The following is a 21,746-nucleotide window of genomic DNA, read 5'->3' as shown; positions in this document are numbered from 1 at the left end:
GTCCTACACAGTCATTTCTGAAAGAATTGATTTACATAGTGAATACTAAACTCTGTAATTTTATTCACTAAATACAGTGAAGGCAGTTTCTCTCTGTCTGTAGTGGTTTATTAGATCTCATGAGAGGAACCTAAAGACAAGGTGTTGCCATCATTCTCTACACAGATATCCATTTTTGCTGTCTCAGACTGAATGTTACTTGTGGTAGCTAAATTAACTGAGGATCCAGAGTATCTGAAATGTATGATATGGAAGGCCAGTAAATTCTGAAAGCAAGCGTGTAAAGAAAAGTGCCTTCAAATGGCCTGCACTTTGCAATTTTTCTGTAAACAGAATAATAGCACTGAAAAACTCACTGTGAAACAGTTTGTTTTGGAAGCATATCTACTGTCCATTTTGTGTGGCTCCCAAGAGGTGAAATGTAAGGTCTTAAGAGGCTTGGGAAGCAGTCAAGTCTGGGACAGCAGTAGGTGTTATGTGAGATACCGTTAGTTTCAGAACCAAACCATGTAATTTAGTGGATCATACGTTCAAGGGGAATGTCAAACATGAGGTTAATGTGAAGAATTTGGGCTTACAGAATGAATTCCAGAAGCAGGAGTTAAATTCTGCCCAATTGCAGCAACTATGCAAAATTGGGAATCCTTGTTTTGGCTTCCTTATGAGTTGTCTGGAATATGTCCATAACGGGGAATTTGAGCAAATATGAGCGGAAAATCTTGGACTGCATTTGAGTCAGATTATTTTATGGGTCATATGTTCCTGCCCACCACTTCAGCTTTTCCTGTGAAAAGCCAGTAAGTGTTTATGAGTTCTATGCCTCTCTCACGCACGTTTTTGGCATATTTTGTACTTTTGTTTCTTTTTCACTAGAATAGCATGTTGGACTTGCTTATTAGAGGGGAAGATCTGCTAGAGGATTTTTATAGATAGAGCTTGCTTTTTTAATGGAAACAGTAGTTATGGAATCATGCATTCCCTAGGAACCTCAACAATCAGTCAGCCAAGAGGTATGAAATATCATGGATCTGTTTTCTCAACATCAAAACTGCACTGGTAACATAAGCATTATACACAAAGCTTGTTATTTTTCCCCCCTTTTTGTGGGGGGCTTTTCATTTGTTTTTACATCCCTAGAGGACAAAGGCGTGGAGAGCAGCCCTGCCAAGTAGAAATTGGGAGTGAAAAGCTGGAAATAACCTGGCAATGTATGCTTGCAGCCCAGGAAGCCTGGCTTGCATCTAGAACCCCATGGGCAACAGAGGAGGGAGGGGATTCTGCCCCTCTGCTCTGTGCTGGTGAGATCTAACTGGAGCACTGCATCCAGCTCTGGGCTCCCAGTATAAAAAAGAAGGACAGGGCCCTTTCAGAGTGAGTCCAGGGAAGGGCCACAAGGATGCTCAGAGGGCTGCAGCGCCTCTCATGTGATGAAAAGGCTGAGAGAATTGGGACTTGAAGGAGAGAAGACACTGAGGATACCTTACTGCAGCCTTTCAGTACCTAAAGGAGCCCCACAAGAAAGAAGGGTACAAACATTTTAGCAGGGTCTGTGGTTACTGAGCAAGTGGTAATGGCATTGAGCTAAAATAGGGTTGATTTAGCTTAGATACAAGGTTTTTTATGCTGAGGCCTGTAAAATACTGGAACAGGCTGCCCAGAGAGAGATGGTACATGCCCCAGCCTTGGAAACAAAATTCAGGTTGAACAGATGTCTGTGAAACGTGATCTAGTTGAATATATCCCTGTTCATTGGAGGGGCATTGGACTAGATGGCTTTTACAGGTCCCTATCAACTTCAACTATTCAGTGATTGTTTATAAGTAATTGGCATTAATAATGATTTCTGTCTTGGTGGAATCTGAGCAGCTCAATGAACAAACATACTATATTTACTGGAATATCAGCATTTTATCCTATTTAAAACATACAAGCACAAAAGCAATTGTCATATTGAAAATTCTACAGCCGGTATGTAGTAGATATGTGGTCTGGAATCTGGAGTTCTTTATACCTATGGACTGCTTTTCTTTCCTGACTCTTGCAAAAAAAGTAAGTGTAGACTTTCATATTAATATCTGAAGTTGCCATCTTTGTACTAGATTGGTATGAACTAAAAATAGTAACTGTCTGTTATGACCAAGTTGAAGATGCATATTGTTTATCCATTTCAGATAAGTTAACAAGTTTATTATATACAGAAGTAATAGCAATTTTATTTAAATAATATAATCCAAACTTAAACTTTAGATTGTAAAAGGAAGATTTTTCCTGTAACTTAAGTAATCTTTGTATGGTATGGAGTATCATGAGCAACTCCTTGTGAAGATCTAGAAACCGATTGAATAAGGAGAGATATCATAGGTTGTATCTAATCTACGTCTTTTATATGTTAGGAAGGAAGGAAGAAAGTTGTATAACATCTTAAATAATGTCAATAAAAATCTGAAATGAGGCATTTCAGGAAGGTATGATGTGGATTTTTTGTGTTCTTTTTCTGTGCACAACAGTTCATGTTGTCAAGACAATGGATCTTTATCTTAGTCTGGGTTAAAAAGTGAAAGCATTGCTTCTTTGTACTCATATACTTCAGGCTCCTTAAGGAATGACTATAATAAATGTTGGATTTAACATGGGTGACATTCCATTGAAAGCTGTGTTAAGATCTTTGTTCTTTTCCTGTATAACCCGGAGCTGAGCCATACTGAACAGTTAAGTGTGATTGCTTTGGAGAAATCAGTGGCTTTCTGTCTAGTTGTTTGTCCTGTCAGGTTTAGTTGTAATCATTTGGAATTTTCAGACTACAATACATATATGGAAATCAGTATTTTTGATACAATTTGCTGGAGGGATTTCAACATATATATGTATTGTAGTAAAATACTCCATATAAATGCACAGAAGACAAGCATGTTTCGTAATTGTTACACACAACATTTTACAATTATTTGCTTTATGGTTCCAAATAAATCCAGGATATTCACACCGGTTACCATTTCTAACCTAGTGCTTAGTACTTCCCTTGAACATCTTAAAAATTATTGCAGGGTCGTTTGGTATTAGAACCATTTTAGCAATATGAGGTACATAATCTGGCCCTAATGCACTGCTTTCTTCTGCCATAAGCTTTAGAATAGAACAGAAAAGAATATACTGAGTGAAGCATGAAGGGAGGTGTGTTTCTACCAAGCATGGACCTCAAGTCCATGCAATATAAATGTATCTTTTCCTCTTTCCAGATGCATAAAGTCACTTAGCAATTTATCCTCATGTCACATTACATAAAATTGTGCTGCTATAAGAGAGCTTAAATGTTAATGTTTTGAAGATAATTTATGGGTGGCATGGGAGAATTAGTAATCGAAACAGTAATGGAATTGGAACCAGCTGTGGAAGCTACATAGGAAATTGTTCTTCCTTCCTGCAGTAACAGAGACATGCTGTAATTTTTAACCCTTGTCCCCCTACCTTTGCTCTGTGTTGCAGATCGTCTTTACATGACTAGCTGGCAAAAACACACACACACACATGTACTTTTAATTCCTTTCTCTAATTATTTGGTAAATTTGTGGACAACTGCAGTAATTTTCACTTGATGGGTTGTTACACATAGATTTCTGTCTCTCAAGATCCTGAAGTAAACTTTTGAATGAACATGTTTCACAATAACAGCTGTAGAACTGTTGAAAAGTGGAGTCTGTGGACATCTCTCTCTCTCTTGAGCTGTAATGGTTAGTGTGCTGAAGGTAGTGTTTGCTAAGACCAACAGGACCCCTAGGGAATGTGAAAAACTTCACCATCATTGCAGAAAACCTTATAGCAGATCCCTTGAAATAGGTGTTATTTATTCCCTTTTTTTTCAGATGAGGAAACTGAGGTATGTAGAAGTCAAATAAATAGCACAGTTAAAGGTCAAGGATTGGTCTACACCAATTTTGGTCATTTAAAACAATTTAAAAGAGGTGGCTTGCTAATGAAGTTGCCATTATACTGGTATAGAGGTTGTATTATCCTGATCATGAAATTCTTTGCTAATGTGTTCACCAGAAGTCTTAAAATGAGCTCTTTTAATAAGGCTCTTTTTTGATAAGAGGAAAAATGGATTTTATTTCAGTTGTAGTAATACCATTTCTGTTTTAGCTATTCCAAATAATGATTATATATTGTTTGCTTTGATTTTTTAAACTTTGATGAGTCCGGGATTGTATTGCTGTTGATGGACTTAATTTCAGTGGTTACACAACTTTCAAAAGAAGCTTTAATGCATATTGTACTGCATATGTAATTTTAATGTACATCTATAGAAGTGCATGTAACTAATATTAGGTTTTGCTGCATGAATTAAAAAGGCTTAGTAGTATTTTTGACTTTTTAAGTATATAGAGGGGAGGAATATTTTTTTGAAAAAACTTGTTTAACTTTTTTGTACGTATTTTTGAATTGTAAGATACTTCATAAGTACTTCTATTTTGACAGCGGTTGAATCTAGAGAACAGTAAAGCTATTTTAAAGAGTGAAAAACATCTAAGTGTTCATGGTTTATCTTGGTGAGTCAGGTGGAAGAACTTCATGCTCTTTATTCCCTAAAGTTTGCCAAATGGTGGTAATGATAAAGTGTCTGTGTAGTTTAGATAAAAGATGTTTTGGAGCAGGTTTAATGTAAATAATTAAGTGAACTGGCTAGCAGGCTGAAAAATGTTATGCATTAACAAATGTTAAGTTCAGTCTGGTTGTGCATCCTATGTTATGATTTTGGATTCTTTCATGTGTGTCTTTTATGGCATATTCCTTGTGGTAGAAATCCCACACAGACTCTGTGGTACAAAATTATACACAAGCTGAATGTAAAATAGGTGAATGCCTGTTCCCATCTGAACTAAGCATTTGGCACTTTTACTCCAAAGACTTAGAAGTTCACAATTATTCGTCCTTTCTGATTTCATAATTAAGCCATGGTTTGGAAACCTACCAACCTGAACAGAGCTTTCAGAGTTTATTTCTCCTCATTGTCAGCTGATCTATGGTTGTGAGAGTTATTTTGCTATTGCAGAGTAAATGGAAGTATTCCATTATGTTAAAACAAAGTGCTCTATTCAGCTCTAAGGAATAACCTTAATAAAGGATATGCCTGACTGAAAATGCTAGAGATTTTTTTCATTCCTAACACGGCAGGTAGCAGTAATGTTTTGTATTTTCTTATTGTCGTAAAACAGTAGCTTGACTGAACATGGGTGCTTTTTGGTGATATGTGGCAGTTGTACATATAGTTTCAGCAAATTTGAAGTATTTGTATTTATACCCATTTGAAGCTGAGAAGATAAAGATTAAACAGGTAGGTGGTTATATGAGTGGAATGTAACTAGAATACTCAGCTTAAGTAAACCTGTCTCCCAGAAACTCCAGAGGAAACTTTAATGACTCCAGGCAGTTTTAGATTTAAATCAATTTTATCGATGATTATAACTTGTTTAAGAAAAGGCTCAAGAGAATTTCTTTGGTATACATTGTGAGAACAATTCCCGTGTCATAATCATTAATTTAATATAAACTTTGACTTCATAAATCAAAGGCTTGTTACAAATTTAGAAGTTTATCTGAATGAGATGTAGGAATCTAGATGAAAAATAGTAACCTCCTGAAATGTGCCTAAGAGTAGCACCCAGAAGACAGATCAAGCAGGCTTTTTGCTGTACTTCAGAAATACGATGTTTATCTCTAAAAATGGTGCTTGCAAACATGCTGAGATTCTATTTGTAATACCTTTTCTAGACTGCTAAGCCATTGGAGTCTTTTCAGAAAGGGATATGCTGGTAAGTGGCATGAAAGGGAAGGGGAGAGCTAGTTGATGTTACCTCTTGTGTCGTGGTGCAGTCTCTGAGTTACCTTTTGACTAAACATCTAATAAAAGATGTTGTATCTGTCCTATAATTACCGTAGAAATTTACTACTTTTAGGCAGTCACGTTGGAATAAAAATTTAATCTACAGTATTTTTCCTTGCTGGTCGAACCTGACAAAACACTTACGTTCAGATCACAAGAGAAAAATTACATGAATCTCTGAATTAGATGATGTTGGGAGAAACTAGCCACAGTACTATTTCCATGTTGAATAATTAAATTTACTTCCTATTGGTATTTGAAAGGAAGTTCATGTGTTTAAAGCACCATTTAATTCTTGAGTACATACTGAAGCAATAACTCTTAATTCACTAAAGGAAAGAATAACATTTCCTTGATCTTCCTGTACTTAAAATTCAAAATGTAAATATTCTGTGCTGTTTTGACTCACCTAAATTAAAGGCTGGAAACTGAGAGCAATATCATTTTGTAGGGGCCTTCTGATATTTCTGTTAATTTTGAAGGTGTTCTGTGTTCATCATGCAGTTATAGTTATCTGTTTGTCCATGAGTAATGGATATTTTGGGTGTTTTGTAGGAATGCCAGCCAAGATAATACATACTAGCGTTTGCATGCATCCTCCTGTTTTCCAGAATGTTTTCCTTTGTCTTCAGACCAGAAATTTAGATAATACAGACACGCTTGCTCTGATTTAATTTAATCAATTTAATCAATTTAATCAAGGCACCTATGCTAGGAATTCAGATGCTTTGCACTTTCCTGAATAATTTATGAAGAGAGAGAGGTTTCAAAATAATTTTGGTTTTTTGGTACACTGATTCTTCTTCTTTGGTTATTTACTTAGTTTTGAAGACTGTACAGGAAGTCTGAAGAAAGTTATTTCCGTATTTAGATGTACCACATTTAGAAACTCAGATTATATGAATCTGGATCAAGCTGAGTTTAATAACATGCAAGTTTGCATGAGAATACATCTGTCAATTCTAACACCTAAAAGAGAGGAAATTAAAAGTTGTTGAAGTGTCCTTTCAAATCTGTATGCTTCCTTCTGCATGGAAGTTTGTGGGTAATGCACTCCTGTAAACCCAAAAAAATTTACATTTTTCTGTTACTGTGGAACAGCATCTTGCCCGTCTCTCATATTGTAATTTTTCATAATTCTTCTTTCTCTTGAGTGTTCACTTTTGCAACCTTAGTGTATATGTTACACGTTTATTTTCGGTTTAATTTACAGAGGAAAAGAGTGAAAAATTTTGACTTGGTAAACCTGCCTATTTTACAAGTAGTGTGTTTTTAATCAATGCATGATTGTGGAACAAAACATGACATCACTGTGTGTTTGTTTAAAAAACGGGTTTAAAAAGGAACAGAAAAAATAAATTAGAGCACTTACTCCTGCCTTCACCTTTCACTGCTGTCATGGAAAATTCATCTGGGTGCCTAACAGCTGAAAACATTTATCTGGTTTGAAAAGAGGAATGAGGGATATTTTCTTCCAGATTTGTGAAATACTCCCCTTAACCTCCTTTTATCTTTCTTCAAATAATGTTTCAGACTTAATATTGAAGAACAGAACAAGGTTCTGTTCTCTCTGTTCATCATCACTAAAATAGTATCTTAATTTCCTTCACTTGCATATTGAAGTTGGATGTGAGGTAGAAGGGGAAAACCTGCTTTTTTGTGAGCCTGAGGTTAATTCCAATGCAAGAAGGTTATGCAAGTGTCCCCGTCTGAAGTTTTATGGACTTCTAGAACTTCTTTACACTGAAAAAAAGAGTTTAGGGTATATTTGAAGTGAAGTGTGAGAGGGAATACTTGACCTGTAAACCAAACACATTTTGATACAGACAAGCAATATATTACAAGCATGAGTTGAAGCCTTCTGCTATTCGTGTTAACATATGGTTGTGCCTAGATACTGCAGCACTTGGACCAGATTTCTTTGGTGGTCACGATAAACAGTGGCTTTTCTCCAGAATTCACTGGTTTTCTGTGGTATTTTATCTGTCTAAACGTTACAGGCTGTCCATGGAATCTCCCTCTCTGGAGATATTCAAAACCCACGAGGCTGAATTTCTGTGTCACCTGCTCCAGGTGACTCTGCCTTGGCAAGGGGGTAGGACTGGGTGATCTTCAGAGGTCCCTTCCAACACTGACCATTCCATGGTTTTGTGAAGAGCTTGTGCTGTTGTAACTCTCTGCTTTGGGAATTACTGTGCCAGACATCCAGTCCATTCTGTTGTGATTCTTGATGAGTTGTCTGCCCATATTTTTGTTCTAAAAATGTTTTAAGAGCTTTCTTTTTCAATATGTAACATAATTCACAGTATGAACATTTTTATAAGATGTTACATTTCTCTTTTTAACTCTTTCCTGTCATCTTGATTAACTTTCTTAATTGCACTTATGGTTTTGAATGCTTTGCTGAAAAAAATAGCAGAGGGATAAATTTGCTGGTATCTGATCACAAGGCAGATTTCAGCACTGTCAGTCTGTATGCTGGTGTACAAAATAAAAGTCTCTCAAAGGGTCTCAAATTTTCCTGCACCCCTCATCTTGCCTCTCAGCAGTGTGACATTTGCTTTTCCATGCAAATCAGTAATTTTGGATGGGAAGAGAATAAGCTTTAAAAAAACTTGAAAGAAAACATGAACATTATGTATTTAAACAACAGGCACAAAAATAAGAAGTCCTTTTTTCTTAATTGCCAGAAGGCCTGAGATTTGAATGATTGAAACATGGCCTTCTGTAGGGGGACTTTAGGGGAGTTAAGTTCTTAAGTAGATGCTGGTACTTGCAGTACTGTTTGTTGCTAAGGTTTGTTGTTCCCTTCCACTTGAACCAGCTATTCCTGCTGTCCATTTAGTATTCCAGTCATTTCCATCTGTCTTCAAATAAGGCAGTAATCATCTGTGTCAGACCACCTTTGTGATACTTGTTCTGCAAAACCTGTATTTTCACCAGAAATCGAGAAATATCTGCGAAGTGTAGCTCTTGCCTCCTTCTCATCGTTCCTGCCCATGAACAGACAGCATCTTCCCTGTGAAGTATATCAAACCAGAGACCCGAAAGAGCAGGCTGTGTGTACACTTGGAGCAGAAGGGGGTTTTTAGTATAGTAGAATCACTTAGAATTATTGAATGGTTTGGGTTGTAAGGGACCTTAAAGACGATCTCATTCCAACGTCCCTGCGACTAAACCAGGTTGCTCAGAGCCCCATCCAGGCCTGGTCTTAAAAACTTCAGGGACAGGGCATCCACAGCTTCTCTCAGCAGCCTGTGCTAGTACCTCACCACCCTCACAGTAAAGAATTTCTTCATAATACCTAACCAAAACCTACCCTCTTTCTCAGTTTAAACCTACTCCCCTTTGTCCTAATGCTACGTGTCCTTGTAGTAAGTCCCTCCAGCTTTTTTGAGGCCCCCTTCAGATACAGGAATAATGTTTCCCCAGAGCCTTCTCTTCTCCAGGCTGAGCAATGCTCCCAGCCTGTCCTCACAAGAGAAGTGCTCCAGCTTCCTGATCAATTTAAAGGCTCCCTTTAACCTTTTCTCTTGCTCAGGACAGGGAAAGTGCTCACCTTTTAGTTCAACCAGCTATGGTGTTCCATTTTTTTTCTCCGTGCTGTCCCATAGCTCTGCTTTCACAAATGATAGTCTTTGCAAGTTTTCAGGAAGCCAGTATTTCAGGAGAGAACTGAGAACAAAGGAGCTATCCAGATCTTTTTCCAGGGCAGCATATGATCTTGAAGTTCTCAAAGAAGGCAATTGCAAACACAGAGAAAAAAAAAGTGGTTTTTCTCTGTAAATTATAGTATTGTAGGTATCCAGAAAAGTTCCTATTTAAAGGCCTGATCTGTGAAAGATTTCTTATAGTTTGCAAATCTCTCTCATAAAATATAATTTCCATTCATATAAAAAACCTCTGGAAATGGAACAGTAGCAATTCTTTTAGGTATAAATGGGCCATTTTCCCCTTTTCTGGTTGGGCCATGAAAAAGTGAGTAATTTTGGTTTATTTGATTTTTTGTTTTTGTCTTTGATTTTTCTCAAGACCTTCTGGGGAGACTAATCTAGTTTCAGCCTCTGGTTGCTAGTGGCATATTTTCTGAGTACTGTTCGAGAATAAGGAAGCTCCCAAAAGGAACAAGGGAAAAAAATCGACAATATTTATTGACAGTGGTGCAGTAAATAGAAGATTGTTGTTAGGCACAGGAGTATAACACTCAACTAGGGCTGGAATTCCCTGAAAAAATTGAAACTCCATACTGCAGATGTGGTGCTGATTTACAATGTCCCCTTTGCAGAAATTGCTTTTAAGGTAAAACTGTGAACGTGTAGAATACTCCATTTTAGAGATTTAATATATATTAATCTTATGTCAGCCAGGGAATTGAGAATTTTTGTAGAAGTATTAGGAGATATGTCAACACCATAACTATTTTCCTCTGTTTCTGCTGAAGCAGAAATTTAAAATTTTATCTTTTTGTCATGGGCTTTAAAAGAAAACAACAACAGCAACAACAAAAAACACCTTGGAAATCTTGTAAACATTTTATCTCCTGTAGTTTTAATCACTATGCAACTTTTGCAGAACAATATTAGTGAAAACATATAATCAGTTTGTGTAAAGTTAACATCTAAAACCCAAACAACAGCTGAAGATCTGGAAGTGCGGGTACCTTTCAGGCAAACTCTATCTTGTCATTTTTTTCACACTTACAGTAATATTCCAGTATACATGATATCCAGATATTCAAATCAGCCTAAATGTATTGGCTATATTTCCTTTTTGAAGTGTGAAAAAAATGGATTTAATTCATTATTCTTTGAAGTGCAATAACTGGAAAAGTGCAGTAGTGCTGGTAGTTGCATCTTGTGTGCATATAGGCATGTGCTGTAGCACATTAGAAATACAGCATTCTGAGTTATTTAGGAAGTTCATGGTTAACTAAAATAGAATAAGCCACCTTGGTTTTTTGTAAATATTTAGCTAATTTTAAGATGTTATGCCAAGATACGTTCCTGGATGTTGTTATCTTAATTTTTGTTTTGAGTAGTCTAAACAGTTACTTTAACTGTCAGGCATCCCTTGGACCCTGCAGAGCTTAGCACCAGTAGCAGTCGCCAAGTGTCTGACTTTTAGGCTCAAAATGTTTGATTTATCAGGTGGCAGAATATATTCCTGTCTGTTTTTCTTCCCTAAAATGAGTAGCCAGAATACTGTTCAACGTGAGTGTGGTGTAAGGCAAAAATGTTTTCATGTTAGTGCTTCACTCTTCTCATAAAAAGGGGGATTTAATTATTGTCACCTGAGGGAGCTAGTAATTAAAATAAAGTAAGTTTTTTCTAGATATTTTTGTTTATGAATAATTTTTTTTTTTCTTTGACTTACTGAAAGACCTCTCAAAGTAGTTCAGATACCCTCTGAAATTCAGTGCTGACACAATATAGACATAAAATACCAATCTTTGTGGTAAGTTACATGAACTGGAGAACTCTATAATATTCCAATAAGAAAAGCAACCTGACAGTGATTAAGGTAAGAATGCAGCAAGTTTCTGTGAAAGCCTTTGATTCACAAAAATAGTACATCTTTTATTGTATGTGATGGATGTTTTGGATGAATCTTGGAAACTGTTTGCTTTTCACATTTGGGTTTTTATGGAACGTGCTTGGATGACAAGTGCAGGCAATGGCTGTTGAAGAGTTTTTTGCATTCCAAGAACAAGAAGTATCAGTTTATAGTGTAGGGAATGATGGAGCATTGAAAACTTAATTTGTATTATAATTATACCTTTGTCTGTGTGCTTTACAGTGTCCGTTGAACAATAAACTCATTTTCATAATCACAGCTTCGCTTGGGAATTTTGAGCTACAACTGTTCCTCAGCTTCTAAACCACAGAATCTGTGAAAGTGTCATTTGGTTCCATGTGGGCTAAACCTTTTTGGGTGTGGTGTAGTTATTGGTAAACCTTTACTGTTACCTTGTGGTGGGCTGACCTTGGCTGGATGCCAGGTGCCCACCAAGCTGCTTTATCACTCCATCATCAGCAGGATGGAGCGGGAGAAGAGAAGAAGATGGAAAAAAATTGCGTGGATCAAGATAAAGGCAGCTTAATGAAGTAAAAGTGAAGCCTGAACATGGAAACAAGGGAAAGCAGAGGATTTATTCTCTACTTCCTGTTAGCAGGGGATGTCTTGCTGCTTCCCAGTTGGGCTTCAGTGAGCAAAGTGGTTGCTCTGGAAGACAAATTGTGAAAGCACATGCACAACCTCCATGCCCTCCCCCCTTAAAGACCATCTCATTTCAACCCCTCTGCCATGGGCAGAAGCACCTTCCACTAGACTGAGTTGGTCAGAGCATCATCCAACATGACCTGGAACATTTCCAGGAATGAAACATCCACAGCTTCTCTGGGCAACCTGTGCAAGTGCCTAAGAACCCTCAAAGTAAAGACTAATGTCTAATCTAAGTGTACTTCCTTGTAGTTTAAGTCAAGTTAGAAGAAGGGTAGGTGTGGCTAAACCAAAGATAATGAAGGTTTCAGTTTTGTCAGAGAAATAAAAGATGGAACTGATATAGAAGATAAAAAAAGCATGAAGGTAATCAGCCTGATGCTATAGAGATGTTTCTGTGAAGCATGAAGAATACTGAAGGGATTGGCAGAGATGGATAAGACAGGAGCTTTAATGTGTAGTATAAAATGTGCCTAAAATTATTTTAAAATCATACTTGGCGACTGAAGATTATAGCAAAGATGTCAGGCATCAAGAGGGTAGATAGTGTCTATTTTAGGAAACTGGAGTGGTGCCAGATAAAGAAGCATTTTGAGGGTAGTGATTCACATGACCTTTGTAGAAAGTTCCTCAAAAGTACATGAGTACTTCCATTACATTTCTTTCTGTGTGAACTAATATCTTCCAAAGAGAAAAAAAAAAAAGAAAATATTTTTGTATTTTAGTCTTAAGATGGTGTCATGTTTTAAAAACAGTTATTTATCATATTTTTGGGAGTCTATTCATGCAAATAAAAATGTGAAATCAGTCTCTGGTTTATGATTTTCCCATTTCTTCTCCTTATGTTACAACTGGTGTGATGGAAGACTTCTTACTTTTACATATATATTGCATTAGTGTGGTTTTTTTTGGGATAGCACTGTTTTCACAGAGGTGAATTTTCTTTTTTTCCAGAACCCTGTCAAGAAAATCCCAGATTCTCATGAAATTACACTCCAGCATGGAACAAAGACAGTAAGTGATAACGTTTTCAACCCTTTGTGCTTTTCTAGAACTGTGCAAGTCTGTGAAATAGGTTAACAAACACTTATCAGCTAAAGTTCAATAAGCATATTTTTTCCGTGATTTATTATTTTAGTCGGTCTCTTTTCTTAGTGCAATTGAAAGTGTGTTTCATGACTACCTCTTCAATTTCTTGTGATAACCTAAATATGGCTCCATTGGACTCAATTGTAGTCTCGTTTTCATCAAGTATGCTCTCTGTAATTGTTAGTTTTTTTTCTAGGATAGACCTTCCTAATATGTAGACATAGGTCTAATCTAGACCTTTCTTTGGTCCTGGGTTTAGAGGAGAATGTTATTGCCAATGCCTTCTTTGCAGCCAAGTACTTCATTTTACTTCAGTCTTTTAGTGCCTTTTATACACCATTCTCAGTTTCTTGAGATCTTGTTCTTCCTTGTCTTTCACTGCATCTTTTCTAGTTTTTATCTCTACTACTGCCGCTTGCTTTCTTTTAAAGAACCACAATCAAACTTGGAAGTATCTGTTTTTGCTCTATGTATTTCTATCTCTGTACAATCACATTTTCCAATATAAATTCAATTGTTTTTATGGGCTGATTGACCTGTAAAAGATGCATTGCACAACACTAAATAAAATAGAGTGGATTTTTCTACACACAGTGCATGCAACTGCTTTGCATATTAATTTCTATGGATACTAGGTTTTGCAGAGTAGTGTACTAGTGCAAATCAATTTCCCATTTTACATGTGACACTGACTGCTTCTCAGTATGTTTCTTGAATACACGTCCTAACAAACTTTGTTAGGTAATTTTTTAAAATTTATTTTTCTCTATATTAAACCAGTAAATCTTTTCATGGCTTCTTAAAGAGTAAGCTCATGTTATTTCTAACTAAAAGGCCTTGTAAAGTGGAAGTTACAGTTCTGGAAGACTTCTGAGATATTTTGACTGCAGGAGAATGCAGCTGTCATCACCTTGAACAGAGGTGAATTGTGATGTGGGATATATATAGCACAGTTGGATTAGACTGGATGCAGTAAATTAAACATATTGGAAAAAATATCTCTTCTGTAGAAGGGCTGTCTTTTTGGCTTTTTTTTTTTTATTTGTTTGTTTTAGAATAGTGAAACCATTTACCCCTGACCTTAGACACATAAAGATGGGAGTAACTTCATATCTTGATTTTGGTGTTTCGCCCTAATGTTTCTAAATACAGTCTTCTCATTATGTTCATACAATGTACTGTATTTCAGCTAAGCTTATGTATCCCATCTGTACCTCTTCAATCTAGTGAATGTGGATTTGATGATGACTCTATTCCTGTGCAGCTGAGAAATCTCAGGAAAGATTTCCCAAGCTAGAGAGTCTTCCCAGAAAACTGATTAATTTCCCAGTTGTATTGCTTGTACAGTGTAATAGGAATTACTGTTCCCAATGAAACTTCATATGTATTTTTTATTTCTCATGGTACTTTTGATATATAGGTGGGTATGAGAAAGAATATGAAATACGTGCTTTCTAATATCTCATATCACAACTGCTCCCTCATATAGAAGTTACTGAATAGAACACTTGAGTCTTCTGATTAATCTGGATATGCCCAGTTTTCTGCATGTCAGAAATCGTGAATGAAATGGCTAGGGTTCAGAATTTCCATTTAAGTTGTAAAAGGGGTATATTCTTTTTAGAAACACGTAAGAGATTTCACATTTTAAAAGATTTCTGCAAGTGAATGCCTCTGAATTACAGCAGAACATTTAGATGAAAGAGGAGTCAGTTGCCTGGTGAATAGTATCATCGTTTCTGCCACATCTTGTTTTTCTTGAAAGTACCATTTTCAGACAGTTGGCTATACTAGGGCATTGTATATTTGAAATACTGTGAGGCACCTGTGTTACAGAATCACAGAGTTTTCTGAGTTGGAAAGAGACTCACAAAGATGAACAAGTTCTCCTCCTGGCCCTGCACAGCATCATTCTCAAGAGTCACACCATATACCCCAAGAGCATTGTCCAGACACTTCTTGAACTCTGTCAACTGCTGTGATAGCTTCCATGGGGAGCCTTTTCCAGTGCCCAGCCACCCTCTGGGTGAAGAACCTTTCCTAATACATTTCATCAAGAAGGACTCTGTGAGAGATATAAGAGTAGATGTAGGATTACATCTCCGTGAGAGATGTAAGATTTACTTATATCCAGAAAGATCACATCAAGTGGCATCTGTCGATTAACTAGATGGCTTACTTTGTTTTAAAAGGAAATCAGGTTTGATAAGTAAGATTTTCCTCTCATGAGGCTGTGGTGGTGGTGACTGATGACATCATTGTCCATCTTCTTGCCCTTGTTGAAAACTGGGACCACTTTTGTCAGTTTCCAGTCAGCTGGGACCTCTCCATGTTCCCAAGACTGTCTGAAAGTCATCAGGAAAGGCTTTGGAATAACATCAGCCAGCTCTTTGAGGATTCTCAGATGAATCTCATCAGGCTCTATAGCCTGATGTAGGGATCCACTTGGGGCAGCAGATCCTGCTCAGTTTCAGGATTGGGTGGGAGTTGATAATTTTCACAGAAGTGGTTTTGACCCTTCCTGTCAAAAGACAGAGGCAAAGGAAGCTTTAAACATCTCTGTTTTGTCTCTGACCTCTTTGTGAAGTGTGCATCCTTACCCTGTAATGTGCTGATTATATTTCTACACTGGCTTTAACCATTAATATTCTTGAAAAAAAAAAAACTTCTGGTTTTTCCCCCATGGTTCTGGGCAGCTCCAATTCTAACTGAGCTTTGCCTGCACAGATTTTCTCCATGCAGTAGTAAGCAGCATCTCTGTATTCTTCCTATGTCACCTGACTTCGCTTCCACTGGGCATATACCTTTCTTTTTTGCCTCACTTCCTAGAGAAAATCCCTGCTCAGCCAAGCCAGGCTTCTGCCTCACCTGCTTGATTTCCAGCATTGGGGAATAGCCTGTTCCTGCCTTAGGAGGTGATGCTTAAAAAGTGTCCAGCACAGAGCTGGTCAGCAGCAGTAGGAACCTGAAGGAGAAGATGACGAAAAATGAGTCTTTGATAAGTTAAGGAATTGCCAAGTGAACTTTTTCTCCATGAAACTGTAAAAACAAAACTCAGAAGAAGCCCATATTAATTCATGTAAGGAAATCTAAATTCTAGGGAAGCAAATTGTCCATCTTAAAGAATAAATTTCATTCATACAGGCTGTTTTATTGGGACAATTGTTTTCTATACTTTACTTTTTTCATGAACTTGTTTTCATGCTTTAAAATATTTTCTGTGGGAACTATTCAACAGTTTACATAAGTTTTAGAAGTGTCCGTAACACAGTGTATATACATGTATACTGAAGCTTTGAAAAAAAAGTATAGTAGTACTTTGAGATTTATCTTTAAGACAAGTTTTTTTTGGTGGTATTACCATGTGTCTGCATTAAATCATTGTTCTTGTCAGTACTCCTCATGTATACGTGTAAAGAAGATACATATAGGTAAGCATCTTCTGTGTAAAATTCTTGGTATTTTTGTACATCCATATCTCAAATTTTTAATACTGATTTAGACATCTGAAAGTAATTCTCTGAGTTCTTTTCTTCCCTGAAGAAATTCAGTTTTGCTAACCTGTAGTCATGACATTATTCTCAGGCATTACCCTCCACTCAGAAATGAAGGGATTTTTGTTTTTTATTCTGTATCCAGTGTTTTTGTTTGATTTGGGGTTTTTTTCGACATGATTTTGGATAAGTCATATATTCTTGGTGAATTCTTTTTCCTTCAGAATTTTCTGGTTTATTGCTTCAAATGCTTTTCCTGATATTTTATAGAATGTTATCATTACCATTACCATTATCATTGCTAGTACTAGTACTAGTACTTTATTGTCTTGGAGACTATCTTTCTTCTTACTGAAAGGGTCTTTCAATGTGATGATTATCTATCTTATAAATGTGGGATGATCCATGTTTTTGTTTTGTTTTTGTTAAAAGTAATCTGCTGGTTATAGTCTAGGTTTTACCCATGGGGTCCATTAAAACGTAAGCATGAATTCCATATGAATTTTGTCTTTTAATGAAAACTTCTTGTACTATAGAACATTACCATTCTTCAAATAGAGAATTAAAATAGATTTTCAGTAAAATTTCCATTTTACTTGTTCTGTGATTTCAGAATAACAGATGAGAATAATAAGCATAAGCATTCTTTTCTCAGAATTTCTAATAGCTCTGAGAAGCTGGTTTTGTATATAAAAGAAACTGGTTTTAAGAAGTTAATTTGACCTGTTTTGTTACAGTAGTATATTTTTAAAATCTGTGGTTTAAAAAAAATCAATTTTATACCCCATTTTATTCATCTTTTTCAGAAGAGAAATTTAACTAAGCGATGTGTATATGCACAAGAGCTGTCTTAAATAAACTGAGAATCTTAAACTGGTGAATGTTAAACACCGTTTTGTTACCTTGCTGGAAATACTGTTTGTACTTCTGATAGAAGTCTAGAGTACAATTTTCTTCATAGAAACACTTAGCCACATTTTGCAATGAGATGATTAGGAAGTAAACACTGTAAACTTATTTTTTTCTCAGCTGTCTTCAATGGTTTATTCAGACGATGTAATTGTTACTTCCATTCTTAACTACTACTTCAAAAGTACTTTAACACTTTATTCAAGGTAGTGAAATTTCAAAATGAAAATACAACTAAGATATTTTAGTAAGAAAGAAGTGCTCTGTGTTGTTTGAGGCTTGGGTTTGGTTTTTTTTTTAACATTGGTAGCATTTTATATTTTGGTGACACCCTGAAAATCGTGGAAAAAATAAAAAAGCTTGAATGATTATGATTATAATTTTTTTTTTCTTTACAGGTTTCTGCTTTGGGATTGGATCCTTCAGGTGCTCGTTTGATAACTGGTGGATATGATTATGATGTAAAATTTTGGGATTTTGCTGGAATGGACGCCTCTCTCCAAGCTTTTCGGTCACTCCAGCCTTGTGAATGGTAGGCATAAAGGTTGCCTTTTGCACTTTATGTTTCATGTTAGGCTCCTGGTAGAATGCACAAAAGCCTTGTAAGAAAGCTTGTTTAAAATGCTCTTGAATACCAAGGAATGTGAACCTAAAGACTTGGCTGCTTATTTCTTTTCCTGCTTTTTACAGTGACTTGCATATTTTCCCCTTTTCGAAAGCTACAGGTGGATTTGCCAATGCAATTGTTAATAGCACATCAGAAAAGGAACCTCTCAAAGAAAGTTGACTGTCATAGTTGTAACTGACATTATTAGAATACATTATCTATATGTATTCTGCTTACATAAAAGTAATTAAGAGAAGAAGCAAGTTAAAGCAATTGATCCCTTTGTGGGGAGCCTCTCTAGTTCCTGCCAGGATTTCTGAAGAGAAGGGTGATTTATTTAATTTTCATGATGTCCTCTGTTTCAGAAACTACTGGTCCTGTACATTGCAGTGATCACTGAATAACAACATAGCATGAAATACTGTCTTTCTTAAAGAAAAAATATACTTATTTATGTTTGTTTCTATGTTTCTATATATACAAATTGAAAAGAAAATGCAGGAACCATTTTTAGAGAGTTGTTTTCCATACTGTCCTCATTGGTCACTGGTAATTAAAAAAGTAAGTGAAGTGAGTTCATTTAATTATTCCAGAGAACTGGAATAAAGAACTACTTCAACAGTAGTGCACGCTGAACTTTTTGAAAAATATATTGTGTAAAATAAAACACAGTGGTTTTAGCTAGGTACTTTCTGATGTCTGGCTTATACGGTACAGTTTATAAGGTATTTTTGTGTGATTAAAAAAGGGATTGAAATGTATTATACACAGAGTGAGTAGTACTTAGAATGTCTATTTTTAATCATTACTATCTTAAAAATCTACAGTGGAGTTTCGGTCAGTTTGGAAGGCTAGAATGGGTATAACTGACTACAGATATGCCAAAAATCTAGATAATGAAAGATGAGAAGAAGTTAGGACTGTTGCCTTTAACAGGAGCAAAATAGAAAGGGATTCTACTGTTGGTCTGAAGTGTGAAAAATCATAAAAATAAAAAGTGTGCTTTAATGCATTATGCAATTCCAATCTCTTTGACAGACCTTGACTTCTTATAATAAGGTGACAAATTATACATTTACTTTGAAAACATAATTAAGTAAACATGCCACTTAGGAATAAATAAACAAACAATTATATAAATAAATAAATACATACATACAATAAAATAAAGTAAACGTTTTCACATGTAAAGTGATGTTCAGACTTTTCTGGCATGAGTTTCATTTGCATGATTAGTTAGCAGGGTATAATTGTTATTGTCCTTCCTCTGGTATCACTGAGCAGAAAGAGCTGACAGTCTTTACTCCCACAGTGGGAAATTATTTTAATGAAGCATTTTCAAGTTTAGCAGATGCGTGCATTCAAATTTAGTAGTACTTGCTAATAATGGTGTAAGACATAAATATTGTAGAAAAACCACAAGTAGAATGTGTGTTAATGCTCTGTTTCAGGGATAGCTTGCAGATAAATTGGTAAGCTTTTAGCAAAAAATAATTCGTAAAATATAATCTTAAAATACTTGTCTTGATGCTGTTAATTTAGTGTGTTGCAAGGATCTCACAAGTATTTTTATATAAATGTTCTTTGTGAAATCCTTGTGATTTGAGTACATTGATGTATAAATAAAGTACTTAAAACATAAACACGAAATAATATTAAAAATAGCCTTGACTGGTGTGAAGTTTGGAAATTACACTTATGATGCAAGTCCCATGAACTAATTTTGGGGGCTCAAAAAGCTTATTATTCAAATATAACTTCTGTATCTTTTTCTAAACATAGAACTGGAACTATATCTCTGTCTGGTAAAAAGATTCAACTTCAGGTTCTTTCATGCTTACATTGAGACAAGCTGGTGAACACTATGTGGAATATTATATAACTTGTGTCCAGGTGTATATATGTTCTTATATTACTTTTTCACTATGAAGTTTATTATTGAAGGGCTATTAGCATTCACAGACTTGAATTTCAAAGAATTCTGAGGAGTTCTGGTATGGAAACATTAGGTGTTAGCAGAAATCCAGATCTGGAGCCATAAATTTAATTTCATTTTTAATATGAAGGAGCCTGAGATCAATTCTGTATTGTCAAGGCTTCATTTGTAGCATAATATCAGGTTACTCTCTTAATTTCTCCTTGGATTTGTGATGTAAACTGAAAAAAAAACCAGCCTGACAAAAAGCTAGTACTTTCAAGCCATACCTTGGTGTTAAAGCCAAAAGGCAAAGCTGTTATGTGTGTAGAAAATATTTGTGTGTTATGATTCCACCCATGTATATAGCTCTGTTCTGCAGGTCCTGGTATAAAGTGCTGTGTACATTTGGCAGTTTTAAACCAAAATTACTCAGATTAATCGTATTAAAGGGAACTGGTTTTGTAAGTTTCCCAAGACTTTGCTATAACATTAATAAGAACCAAAAATGTTTTCTTAAAGAACTGCCTTTGTAGAGCCTCACTTTTGGTCATTTTCCAGTAAACATCAGAAAAGTAGTAACTTCTGCAACTTTGCAAATACTCTACTTATAGAAGCAATTTTTAGACATGATTTTAGAAGTCACATTGCACAGTCAAGAGGGTATTGGTTTAGGTTTTTTTTCATTAGGTAAAAGTCATGGAAATCTTTTCCCTAAAGCTAATATTTTCACATGACTGATTTGATAAATTATTTGTTATGTTTCATTGTGTTAGTTGCTGTAAAATCAGTTGCCTTCCTTACTGGGAGAAATTTTAAGACAAAAGAAAACTTTGTTCAGACATGCTGATAAAGAACTTCTAAGAAGCAATGAGATGACATTGTTTGAATTTTGAACGCTGCAGTGTTAATGGTATTAATGCCTGTAGTTTGACTTTTAGTATTTTGGTGTCAGAAAACAGGTGTTTTTTCCCTTTCAGAAGACTCTGTGGCCATGTATTGTGGATTCTTTCAGAAATCAGATTTTACTTCTGAGCTGTTTGTTATTACCTAGTGGTCAGATCCTTTTCATGCATGAGACATGCATCAAGTGAAAATATGTTTTAGACTAGTTTTTAAATGTTTTCTTTTTATTTTTACGTTTCAACAGTGATAAGTGCAGAATAGTGCTTTGGAGATGTTGGCTGTTTTCTTTTGACAATTTCAGCATTACAGTATGAGACATATAACTTGATGAGTACTTCATTCTGTGTACAGTACTCAGGTGGGGCTTAGGAATATTTTGTATTAATCATATGATTGGACGAGAGCTTGGAAGTACAACTGAGAAAAAAATTTTAATTCCTAAGCTGTTTGTTCTGCAAAAACTGAATCTGATGTATTCTTTAGTCTAGGTTTATGAGCTGTCTGCAGAGAAATTCTAGACTTTAGATATTATTTCTCTTGTGGGTTTCCTGTAATTTCTTTCACTGCTTCCTCTGAGCTTAATGGAGGTGGACATCTTTTCTAAGAAAGTATTCATTTTTTCTCTTGAGGGTCAGAATGTTTATTCAGACATTGACTGTGATCTATTTTGGAAATTCACAGATTTGAATGTCTCCTTTCTATTAAAAATCAGCTTATAATACTCAGTCC

At 35.7% G+C, this 21,746-nt stretch overlaps 1 protein-coding gene across 1 annotated transcript in view; it reads left to right on the top strand.

Moving 5' to 3' along the window:
• Window positions 1–21,746, top strand: part of WDR70 (WD repeat domain 70) — a 124,028-nt gene that overhangs the window by 17,511 nt on the left and 84,771 nt on the right. Inside the window, exons 6-7 of the mRNA XM_030969539.1 lie at window positions 13,052–13,111; window positions 17,988–18,121. Coding sequence (XP_030825399.1) covers window positions 13,052–13,111; window positions 17,988–18,121 — 194 coding nt within the window. The remainder of the gene's footprint in view (window positions 1–13,051; window positions 13,112–17,987; window positions 18,122–21,746) is intronic.

Source organism: Camarhynchus parvulus, chromosome Z, assembly GCF_901933205.1.
Source record: "Camarhynchus parvulus chromosome Z, STF_HiC, whole genome shotgun sequence".
In the NCBI taxonomy this organism is placed as follows: Eukaryota; Metazoa; Chordata; class Aves; order Passeriformes; family Thraupidae; genus Camarhynchus; species Camarhynchus parvulus.
Note: the sequence above shows the minus strand (reverse complement) of the source record. Positions and strands in the feature narration are given on the sequence as shown.